Source organism: Protopterus annectens, chromosome 8.part0, assembly GCF_019279795.1.
Source record: "Protopterus annectens isolate FY-2018-M chromosome 8.part0, PAN1.0, whole genome shotgun sequence".
Taxonomy (NCBI): Eukaryota; Metazoa; Chordata; order Ceratodontiformes; family Protopteridae; genus Protopterus; species Protopterus annectens.
Window position 1 is genome coordinate 746,921,463 of NC_056741.1, and position 13,290 is coordinate 746,934,752.

General features: G+C 32.6%; 1 protein-coding gene across 1 annotated transcript in view; it reads right to left on the reverse strand.

Moving 5' to 3' along the window:
• FAM189B (family with sequence similarity 189 member B) overlaps positions 1 to 13,290 on the reverse strand; it is a 991,404-nt gene that overhangs the window by 161,310 nt on the left and 816,804 nt on the right. Inside the window, exon 7 of the mRNA XM_044080204.1 lies at positions 998 to 1,158. Coding sequence (XP_043936139.1) covers positions 998 to 1,158 — 161 coding nt within the window. The remainder of the gene's footprint in view (positions 1 to 997; positions 1,159 to 13,290) is intronic.

Genomic DNA, 13,290 nt, shown 5'->3' on the forward strand with positions numbered 1-13,290 from the left:
CCCTCCCTGCCTCTAACCCTACACCTTACCTTAAAACCTCTTTCCTTAAAACTACCACTGAACAAGATACACACATGCACCATCATTAAATCTATCCCCTTACATAACCTTTCTCCTATCACTTAAATGCATACACTTATGCATGTACTACATCTGTCTCCTTCCCTAATTCATACACTAAGCCTAATAAACAAACATTCACTTAAAAAGAAAAAAAAGAAATATTTTGTTGGGGGGGCACTCCCCATGTGCCACCATACTCCCTGCTAATTATATTTGCCAACTCTGAGATTGCAAAACAGAAGGGGAAAGGGCAAAATCCCACTCCTACTGTGTAGTGATGCTGCAAAAGAAATGCCAGCTTCCTGTGATGAACAGACAGTTTGACAAAACAATCATCTGAAGTAAACATTTGATGTAATAAACATACGATCAAACACATTGAATCCATATATATAATAATAAGCATATAATATATATATATATATATATATATATATATATATATATATATATATATATAAAGGTAAACAAAAGCACCTGGCCTATGTAAATAAAGCGTCTTAATTATGACCAACACTGTACTCTGCAGAATTCTAGGGCCTGAGTTGTGTTGTGATTTAGTAGGTAACAGGGATTCTGCTGCAAGTACATATTGTATTATTTATTATAGCTAAAAGATGGTATTGTATCTACCTGGTTCTCTAGTTAACTAACTAATTACAAGGTTACCTGGCCATAATCTCTAAGAGGACAAATTGCTTTTGATTAAACTCAGTAATAAGAATAATGTGCAGAGATACTCCAGTTAGTATACTTCATGACGTAAGTTTCTGTTTTCTTTTACTTTTTTCCCTCCTGGAGCAATGTCATCATTGCAAAAGCTTGTGAATCACAAAGAATTACAGAAGATAGTATGTAGATACTCAGCTCTTTACTTTGAGAATACCCCCATACTATACCTTTCTTATATCTTATTGTCCTTATCATGTTTTACCTCTGTGCATCTGTCTCTGAGCTGCAGGTATATTCAGGGGGGTAGTAGGGAGGAGGGGGTACTGGTGGGATAAACTCATCAAAGTCCAACATGTTTTGCAGGAAAGGTTCTGGAGGAGTGATGCACTCTGGGTTTAATGACCGAGACCTCTGAGGAACCAACTAGAAAAATCAAAAGAAAAAGAAGTTGATTAGATAATATAACAACTTGCTTTTCATTCTTTTTTCAGACACACACACACACACACACACACACACACACACACACACACACACACACACACACACACACACACACACACATACACACACACACACACACACACACACAAACACACACACACACACACACACACACACACACACACACACACACACACACACACACACACGCACACAAACAAACACTAAAAAATTGCTCCACTTAGTATCTACACTTCCACTATGAATACATGAAATTCAACACACTAAGGATCGAAATCCTCAAACTGCATTCCCTGAATACAAAAAAATGTCTGACAAAGCACCTTTTGAGTGTGTGTGTGTGTGTGTGTGTGTGTGTGTGTGTGTGTGTGTGTGTGTGTGTGTGTGTGTGTGTTTTGCAGGGGGCAAGCTCCTCAATCCAGAAATTCTATATTCCAACCTGAAGAAGTGGAAAATTTCCCAAGAAAGAGCATCACTGATGGTACAACTCACCAACAGTGATTTCCTGTGGAGGAGCTCAGATCCATGACAGGTTGAATTTTGGGCAAATGACAAGAATTCAGTCTTTGTCCACTCATAGCTTACCCACACCCTACTAAACTGCTCCTGCTGCCCACCACTAGCAGTAAAGCCCAATCATAGAGAGCCTGCCTATCCTCTGTGCTCATTTGCTGATACTGCTTGGTTAAAACCCACTTCACTAAAGTATCAGGAGAAAAAGGCATTTTTAAAGCTAACTGTTGCAATATGGAATTCAATACCACAAAATATCAGCAAACTGAATAAATATGCTAAATTCAGGAAAACCTTGATTCATCTGCTTAGAAAGAAAAATAAAATGCTGCTCTTTAAACAATGTCTACGAATCCTGTATAGGACAATAAGGATGCATGTGTTATGTAATTTACCCGTGTGCAAACTGTATTCCTTCTGTTACTGACTTTCAGCATTGTATTATGTCAGACTATTAAACATACCTACTCTGCTTGTTGTTAAAGTATTACTCCTGGTGACACTTATTTAATGTAACCCTCTTGTATATTATGAAGGCGTATGCATTTTTAATGCTTTAAATTGTTAGTCATGACTAGAAATGTTCAGTGTAGAAGGCCTCCCACATGGATAACAAAGAAGTAAATAAATAAGTAAATATAGCTCTGTTGTAAGTTGGTCAAAAGGTCTTCTTGAAGGCATGGGTTGATGGGTTGACTTTAAATAAGAGGGAAGGTTTGTTCCATAGACAATGGAGGTTTTTTTAGATTTGAAATTGTCAAGTTTCACAGTATGGTTGATATTAATTGTTACTGAGGCCATGTCTCATTTTGTGTTCAGGTCACCAGAGGGCTATTCTAAGCAAAAGGTTTCAAATAGTAAGGGGTCCTGTAATGTTTTCTATGGCAAGCACAGGTTTAAAATACAGAGAACAGAAAGTGTTCCTATAGTCCTTCACTTAAATCTCTGTACCATATCCAATTACACTAGAGGGTAGTTACATCAGATAACATGTGAATAGGTAAGCAACTACATTTATTGTGCGGACAGGAGAAGCTATGTGGGTATCAAATGAAATGCCGCTGTCCATAACTGCTCTAATGTCTTTTGCTATTTTTTCAGTTTCTAGTTGTTGCCCTTTAATACTATATAAAGCAGGCATGAGGGGCTCCAAATGAGAAAAGAATGTACTTTTTGACATTGCAGACATGGTCATTCCTGTATCATCATCATTATGTGCAATGTTGATTGCCATCGTAAGGGAGATGGTATCAGTGAGGTTAAGGACACTATACTCATGTTTGAAGTCATCTGTATGCTTGGTGAGCCTGATCTTGGAGTCAGCTTTGAAATCTGAGGAAAAAAACAATATAAAAAAGGAGAAGTTTTAGGAAAGAACCATGACACCAACTCCAGTGGTGACAGGGAATAGTGAGGATAGGAGTCAGTTGTGTACGACCACGTAGCTAATTCTGAATCCAAGTTACTATGGTTTTATTCTGTTTTACAGCTACAATTTTATTTATGTCTCCATCTTGAGGAACAGCATCAAACAGTTTAGACAGACTGAAACAAGCTACGTGAAAATTTAAACATTCATCTAGGGCAGCTGTGCTTCCATATATCAAGTATATAGAGAGTTTTTAATGCTCTATTGAAAAATGCATAGGAATTATATGGGACTGTTTTTGGTTCTGTAAATTAGGTTTTCTGGTATTTATTTATTTATCATTTCTTTACTGGGAAAGTCTGACTTGGAATTAAGCCAATTTTCAGCAGAGACCTGGGGAGAAACACTCCAGACACATGTCTTTGAGTTGTGGAAGGAAACCGGTGCACCTGGAGAAAACCCACACAAACACAGGGAAGACATACAGAAAGCACCCCAGCAGAGAATTGAACTAGGGAACCTCTTGCTGTGAGGTGACAACACTACCACTGCACCATCCAATATATTTCTTCTGATTTTATAGAGCTGATGTTTCTGACTTTACTCAGGCCAGAAGTGACCATACCACTCAACCTGCAAACACTGAAAATAGGTACAAAGGCCCTTCAAAAGTAGATACATCCAGACAAAAATCTGGACTTTTAACTGGCATAAAATCTGAATACGAAATAACAAATGCTCTTCCTGATTCTGGTAAAAATTAGGTATACTACTTAGAAACATATTTGTAAAACAGAGAGAGACAAAAATGACAGAAAATATATACAAATTATGAAAGAGACTGTAAATCTGTAGGCTTTAATGAACTACATTGCAAAATCATACCATATGAGGTCATTAATTTTTTTCTTCTGAAAAGGGGCAAAGTGAGAAGTGAGCTCCTTTCTTTAAATTATTGGTGCCGATAGTAGGTTGGTCACGTTGCCTGGTTTTGTGTATACTAGACAGGTTCAAAAATCACAGAAAAGGGGGGCGTGGCCAAGGATGAACACAGGATAGCAGCAGATTTCTTCAGCTCCACCAATTTCATTACACTGACAGGAATTAATTACTTAAAAATTAATTTTTGAACTAATTTTCTTTCTAAATATGTTTGTTTTATATAGTTCTTGAACTATATCTAAAAAAGAAAGGAAATTTTAACAATATTCCTGTTAGAAATCACTTTGGAAATTTTCCTGTCAGTTTATCAGTCTGAAATGAGTTCCAGTAAGACAAATTCTCAAGACTCCAGCATCAAGAAAGAACTTCAGTCTCTGATAACTATAATCCAGCAACTTACTGCTAAGATGGATAAAATGGATACTAAAATAGATACCTTCATAGAAAAACTACAAAACAAATAGACTTGTTACATATAGACCTGCAACAACAGAAGATCCAGATGACAGGCATAGAAGAAGCTGTGAATGACATGGAAAATAGAATCCAAGAAGAGGAAATCAACATTGAGTTTCTGCTGAAACAAAACACACATTTACAAACAAAGCTGGATGACCTGGAAAATAGATCTAGGCACAATAACATTAGGATTTTTGGACTGCCAGAAAATATTGAAGGTAACAATATTACTTCTTTTTTAACAACATGGCTCCCTAAAACTTTTGACTTACCAGAAGCATTCTCTTTTGGTATCGAAAGAGCACATAGATCTATAGCTAATACTAACTCTAACAAAAACTATCCTAGATCAGTTATAGTTAGATTTCTATCATCTTTTGATAAAGAGATGGTTCTTAAATCTGCTTGGGCTAAAGCTCCTGTTAAGATTAATGAGACAACTGTGCGTTTTGACAATGACTATTCTTCCTTGGTAATAGCTAAAAGAAAAGTTTTTCTGCCACTAATAAGGGAGCTTAAAAGCACAGTTTAAAACATACCTTCTGTTTCCTGCCAAGCTAAAAATCTTCCTTCCTGATGGTCCTAAAATTTTTGATGACTTAGACTCTGCTTTACTGTTTATCAAAAAATAAGATTTTGGATAAAATAGAGGAAATGGAATGGGCTAGTCCTTCATTAAAGAGACTGGCAACTGAAACTTCGTGGAAGACTTCAGAGAAGAAGAAGAGACTAAAAACAAATGATTTGTTCTATGCTTTTTTTCTTTTTTTCTCTCATCATTTTACTTCATTATTAATCTTTTTAAATATAGTTCCTGCATTTCCAGAAAGCCACAAATGTTCTGAAAAAGATTTAATCAAAGTTATTCTCTGTGTGCAAAGAAATGTTTTGCTTCATAACCAGCCAAAATATCTGAGGAACTAATAACAAGCTATTATTCAATTTGTTTCTCTTTCTGAAAAAGAGAAGTAAGGTCAGTAATTTGATACATTTTTTTTTTCTTTTTTTTCTCTTCTTCTTTTCTTTGTTTAAACAATGACATTCTATTTAGATTATGTAGTGGGTAAAGGGTGGGGGAGGGCAGGGAGAGAAGAGTAATGAAAATATGATAAATGGAATAATAACATATTTATTCCTTGTAAAAAGTTTATATGTTCTTCAAATGCTATTCCTAATTATACTTTCTTGATTATACTGCTTATGCTTGTTTGTAAATATTCTGTCATGCTTTAACTAATAATAATTAGAACTAAATAATAGTAAATAATATGTTTTATTTTTAACTCTATTAATATAAACAGTAAGTAATATTCCATTGTATATACTTCTTATAGCTTTCTCTTACATTTTTTTTTATTTCTGCTTTACACTCTTTTATTTTCTACTCTCTTTTCTTTTCTTTATTCTTTCTCTTTATTTTTTTTTCATATTAATATATAGAAATGCTTTTGATCATATAGACACAGTAAATAATAAGATTTGCATAAAAATTGAGTTGGGACAAAAATATTGAGTTTTATTACTTATTAATAACTTTGGGCTTAATTTCACTTACATAGAGGCTGTAATAACCTGTAAAATACATTGCGAAGGTTTTGTCATGTTTAGATGCATTTACACTGCTAAATGAATGTTTGTCACTAGTTTTAACAAGTTTCCATAAAATGTTAAGGAAGACAATCTGGGATGTGGGCTACCTCATGAACAGTGTCCTCGAGTTGTTTCAAAAGCTTCAACTCTCAGAATTCTCACAGAGAAGCTGAAAGCAGTCAATTTGACCTTTGACCTAGATATCACACTGACACATCGCAGATTCAGGAAGAACACTCTACCAGGAAGTAGAACTGATGCAAATGCGACTATGTGAAGGAAAATGAACTCTTTAACATTTAAATGTGAGTTATTTTATATAATTACTTAAATATCTATGTTGTAATTCATAAAATATGTCAGTTATAATGATTTTAAATGATGCAGTTTCTTGTAGTAAGTAAATGTCTTATTTTAGAAGGCATAGAAAATGAAACATTTATTCAAGTGTTTCTGAAAATCTACTTGACTGCAGCATACTAATCTGTGTTAAAAACTTATGTTCCAAACATATACATTACTATAACTCATTTAATTCATCTGATTGACAAGCATAAATAACTTTATAACTCTATTCTGGAAGAAATTGTCATATGATATATTTTAAAGCAGTAGTATAGACATACAAAATACAGATGGCTTTTTTTACAATCATGCAAGTGTTTCTGAGAATTTGCATAACTATGCAGTATGATTTATAACAATTTCTATAAATATAATATTTTATTCTATTGACAATAATGAGTATGAGTAAAATGCTCATATACAAGCAATTCAAGGTTTTTTTGGAAGCTGTTGACTGCATTTACATGACAGAAAATAGATACATCTTAATATATGTAATGTCTGAACCATATTAGCCAAAGTTTTTGATTTAAATGAATGTTAGAACTTATTTTTACATACTTTGAATAAATTAATATGTAAATATGCCTTCCTTTTTTTTTTTTTCTCTCTTTCTTTCACTCTCTCTCCCTCTTTCACGTCTTTTATTTCTCTCTCTCCTCTTGGTTCCTAATATCAAGATTATTTGAATGCTATTTGAATACAAATGTATTATATTACATAGATGTATATAGTAGTATGAATAGTTTAAAAAAAAAGTTTATTTTAGTTTATATGATGCTGTTTTATCAAATGTGTAGTCTTGTCTTGCTAGATAATTGAATTGAAAGCTGTTAATTTAAGTTAAATATAACCAGTATTAAATTGATAAGGTGGTAGCTGAGGTACTGCTACTTAGAGTAGGGGGTTAACTTGCGTGGTAAATACTACTCTAAGTTGGAGTTTTAACTCCAGGCTGGATGCAAGGTTTAATCCTTACATTATTTTCACTTGTTCATTGTTATATGTATATAGTTTTGACATCCACAATATATTTTGTACACTCATTGTCACTACAAACAAAATTGAATTCTATACAAAATCCCATAAGAGATTCAATAAATACAGCTATATTTAAAGGTACACCTAAAGGAGGAGATGTAACATTACTTATGTTGTTATTTGTTATTTTGATCATAAGATTCTTAAGTTTTAAAAATGCCAAATGACATCTTTAAAAGGAATTTCTTTAAACATTAATGGATTGAATAATCCATGTAAAAGGGCAAGCTTAATAAGATACATTAATTTACATAAGGCCAACTTAGTCTTCCTGCAAGAAACCCATCTCTTGAAAAAAGATATTGATAAACTAGCCACAAACAAATATACAGTATTGGTTAGTTCAGAGCACACTCAGAAAAAAAGAGGAGTGGCTATTTTATGGAATAAAAGTATGCCCATTCCTAAAACCATTAATTCTTATCAGGATGACAAAGGAATGTTTTGTATGGTTACAATACAAATTAATGGGAAGACTTACACTTTAATTAATGTATATTGGATACCTGGAATTGGTATTAATACAGTGAAACACCATCTTGATAAGATCATATCATTCTCTATAGGAGATATTATTTTAGTGACTTTAAATGTATACTACATGAAAGTGATACTACCACTATAGGAAAAAGAAGAATTACATCTAATGCAAAACATTTAAATGATTTTGCTAATTCTTATCGTTTGAATGATATTAATAATCAGATAGATTCAAAATCATTACCATACACCTTTTTTTCTAACAGATACAAAACTTATTCAAAAATAGATAGGGTCTTTATTTCTAACCAGATGGTAACAGATTTAATTAATTCCAAAATCATTTCATGTCCTATATCTGATCATAATTCAATTGTTTTTGAATTCATGATAAAAAATACTCATAATGTTCAGATCAAAAGGATACCAGCATACTTAACTCAACTAAAAGACTATAAAGAATATGTACTTTCAGACGTAAAACATCTTTTAGACATAAATAATACTCCTGAAGTCTCCATTGTCTATGTTTTGGATGCCTTAAAATCATATCTATATGGACAAAGTATCAGATGGTATAATAATAAAAGGAAATCTTGGGATAAGGAATTGTTAGATATTCAAAGTAAATTAGACTCTTATAAACATAATAATAAAGAAAATATTATGGACAAGAAAGTTATTGAAGAAATAAACTAAATGAGAAATACAAAGACATTTTAACTCATAAAGTTAAAATAACTTTAGAGAAATACAAGTTTTTGTCTTATTCAATAAGCCCCAAATACTTACATAGACTTAAAAATAAAACAAAAAGGTTGAATAAACAAAACCATATCAAAGAAATCTTTTCTCTAAGGAAAAAGAAGAATGTTTCTAGTATACCAGAAATACTAGATGAATTTAGAAATCACTTTCACAAAATTAACCATAATAACATTAACATGGAACCTAAAGATAAAATAAAGGAGTTTATAACCACAAACATGAATAAAAGGCTTAATAAACAACAAATTAAACTATTGGACAAAAGTATTTCATATACAGAGGTTATTACACAAATAAATAAGCTTAAATCAAACAAAGCACCGGGTAATGATGGTATTATACCAGAGATATATAAAATCATTTCTAAAAGTACATATTCATTAATACATAAGGTTTTTATTTTGGCCCAAACTGAGTTAATAACCCCCTCTTCTTGGCAATATACATTTATTTTGCCAATTTTAAAACCTAATAAAGATCCAACTAGATGTACTTCATATCGGCCCATCTCATTACTTAATGTTGATTATAAAATGTTTATGAGTATTTTTGCTGATAGATTGAAGACAATCATCCCCGGCATTATAGATATAGATCAGACAGGCTTCATTGTAAATAGAAATACTTTTGATAATATAAGAAGAACTTTAACATTAATTGATTTTGCAAATAGGAAAAAGAAAGATTTAATTTATTAGTCTTGATATAAGTTCAGCATTTGATTCAGTAAGTTGGGACTATCTGTTTACCTTACTGAAGTGCACGAACTTCTCAGATGCATTTGTAAATCTAATTGAGCATTTATACAAAGAAACATTGGCTTATATTAAGGTAGGAACATGTTTCACAAAAAATACCCATTTTTAAAGGTACAAAACAAGGATGCCCACTTTCTCCACTATTATTCACTTTAGTAATGGAGCCTTGGGCTAATTTGATCAGAAACAGTACTGACATAGAGGGTTTTGAAATAGATGAAAATACAACATCCAAAATTCAACTTTTTGCAGATGATGTTCTAATTACATCAGCAAGATCTAATTCTTCTATGCAGTCTCTATTTGATAAAATGATGAATTTTAAAAGTATTTCTGGTTTAATATTCAATGAAGAAAAAACTAAAATACTACCTATATATACACAAAAAATATTCTCATTAGTGATTTTACTAAATATGTACCCAATTCAGGTCAGATAACTTATTTAGGTATAATACTATCTAAAGATATTAAATCTATTATATATAATAATTATAATACCTGTTTTCTTAATATACAAAATCTTTTTAATACCTGGAATAATATGTTTTTACTATGGAGGAGAGACTTACAATTATTAAAATGATAATATTCCCCAAGATTTTATACTTAATACAATCAATAATACTTCCACCTACAAAAATAATTATCAAGAAACTGAATACACTAATGTTAAATTTCCTATGGGCACCTAATAGACCTAGGATTGCATTAAAGAAACATACTAATAGCTGGTCTCAAGGGGGTATTTCTTTTCCAGACTTTAATTTATATACTATCTCTTCTATTGTAAAAGTTATTACTTTATTAATAGATCAGTCATATGTCGCAAAATGGAAAGATTATTGGGAGCTAATTAGTATGCACTTCATGAAAATCTCCTTAACACATAAAAATATGATTGTAAATAACTCCATGTTATGGTTACTAAAGGAATTTTGTACTTCACCTATTACACCTAAACATATGGTTTGTTACCCATTAAATATTATTATTAGCTATCGTAACTTTATATTCATGCACCCTAAGTATAGGGAATGGAATTTTATTATATTCCCTATAATGTATACTCAGGGTATGCTTTTGTCATCTACTTCTGATAATGATCTAAAGTACTGGTATCAGTTGATATCTGATAATAAAGTTAAAAATCTAGATTTCTTAAAACAAGAATTTGATCTAAGAGAAACTTGCTGGTTAGAGGTTCAGACCTTTAGACAACATCTCATTAATAAAATAGATCTAATGTCTATAACAGTTAAAGAATCTATTCCAACATTGATTGATTACTTGATATTAAATTTACAACATAAAGTTTCTGATAAAGGTAAACTTTCATACATACATAAAATTATCAGACAAGAAACTTTTACAGTGTAGATACATACTGGAATTATTTCACTTCTATTAATGGGGACCCACCAAATCAACAAGATAAACAATATATATTGGAATCTGCCTATAGAACTACGTCTTCCATTGTCTGGAGACTTTATACATGGAAATTTTTACATAGATCTTTTTATACACCTTTGATGATGAATAAAATAAATAATAAAGATAATCTATGTAAGAGATGTAATGTAGAAATTAATGCTGACTGGGCTCATATGTTTTATGACTGTATAAAATTGAAAGAATACTGGAAGTCAATTAATGAATTTTTGCAGGCTCTTTTACAGATAATTTCATTATTTCTAAATCTCTTATATTATTCAACACACCTGTACCTCAAAGTGTTAAAAAGGTTAAGCTTCCCTTGTTATGGTCTATTCTAGCAGTGGCTAGGAAAATAATAACCAGAAATTGGATTTCAGATACACCTCCTTCGTTCAATGAATTTAAAAATGTTATGAATATAGTGCGCCATATGGAAATAAACACAATTAGGTCAAGAACAACTAGAAAAACATCTTATTATATTGTATGGGATAATTTACAAAATTTGTTAAAAAAATCCTAATTTCAATAGCATGGTATTTTAGTTTAATTAATTGATCTGATTGTAGTGGATGTCTTTGTAAATACTTTAGTTGTTTTGTTGAATGTTATAATCATATCTATTTTTAATTACTTGTATAAAATTGTTATGATATTTCTCTTGTATGTTAAAACAATAAACCTGTTTTGAAGAAAAAAAAAATCACAGAAAATTATGCAGTGGGGTAAATGAAGTCTGAAAACAGGGACATACTTCCAAAATAGATTCATCACACACATGGGTATATCAGGCCTGAAAAATAGGAATGCTGCTCCAAAATAGGGACAGCTGAAGGGTCTAGAAGTGATTATTTGAGATACAATTTTGCATGAGATCATATTGCTGAGAGGATGAATTGACAGGCTTCTGTATGAGGCCTGATATTTGCTCCAGATCATTTTGCTAGTGTGTTAGCTGTATTTGTTGGCTCTGTTAGGGTAATTATCACCTTGTTGTTCTTCCCCTTCATTTTTCAGATGTGGTTGCCATTGTACAAGGCCTTATTATTTTTATCTGTCCTGATCGCAGGTTTTACTTCAAAAGAAGCTTTGCTTTTTTGATTGTTTTAGCAACATCTTTTTGCATGAAACTATTCTTCTACTTGTTACTTTGGGTTGGGAAATGTTTAAGGACTTTGCACACTGTTCTCTTTTTTTTTAATAATTTGTTGAATTTGTAACACCATAATTTAGGTTTATTGTGGAATCTTACACTGTATTTATGCCTCCCAGGGATAAATTTATAAATGCATTTTTTAAAATGCTGTAGAAGACCATGACCAACTGGGCAACAAGTTGCAAAGATCCAAAGCAATTATTTAAAGTAGTCATTTGAAAATCTCTTAAAGATGGAATAATTTTTTATTAAAGTTGGTATGGTGCATACAAGTAATGTGACTGTATTGTGATCAGAGTGAAAAGGGGGTGGGGGCAATGTTTATCTTTGCAGAGCTGGCAGCATGTTTGTTAGGGTGATAATCAATATGTTTCTGCCCCTTGTTGGCTTCTTTTTAATATCTGTTCAAGATTTTTAATGTTGTTGACCGCAGTTGTGATACAGGGAGATTTAGGTTTCTTGTGAACATGAATTGACATGAATGGCAATCATCTTACAGGTCAGTTAGAAATGAGTAGATCTATCACAGAATGGCTGCCAGAGGTGGTGTTTGGCCTTGTTGATTTGAAAATGAGGTCTGCTATTAGATATTTAAGTCATAAGCTCACCAGCTTAAATATAAACCCCTATGTCACTAGATGGATTGCAAACTGGCTCAAGGACAGAACCCACAAGGTTAGAATTGCTGGAGCCATGTCAGACTCCAAACCAGTTACAAGTGGTGTCCCACAAGGCTCAGTCCTGGGACCTCTCTTGTTTGGTATATATTTCTCGGAGGTACAGGCCAACACGGAAGGACTGTGGCTGACCAAGTTCGCAGATTACTGCAAACTGGGTGCCATAATCGACTCTTCAGCCGACACAAGCATCCTCCAAAAGGGCCTCATAGAAACAGACAACTGGTGCCAGAGCCATGGCCTCAAGCTAAATGCCAAAAGTGTATAGTCATCCCTTTGGCAAGAACAAAGTGCTCAGAAATTACCACATAGGTGGTAATCCATTAAGTACAGAAGAAGTAATTAGGGACCTGGGGACCCAAGTTGATAGCAATCTCTCATTTGACAACCACGTGGCAGTGGTTAGAAAAACATTTTATATAGCCCACCTAATCATGAAGGGATTCACATCTAGATCAGGGAGGTCATCGTGCCTCTTTACTCATCCCTCATCAGGTCCATAATTGAGTACAATGCCCTTTGGGATGTACCTTACCAGACACCTGCAGCAAC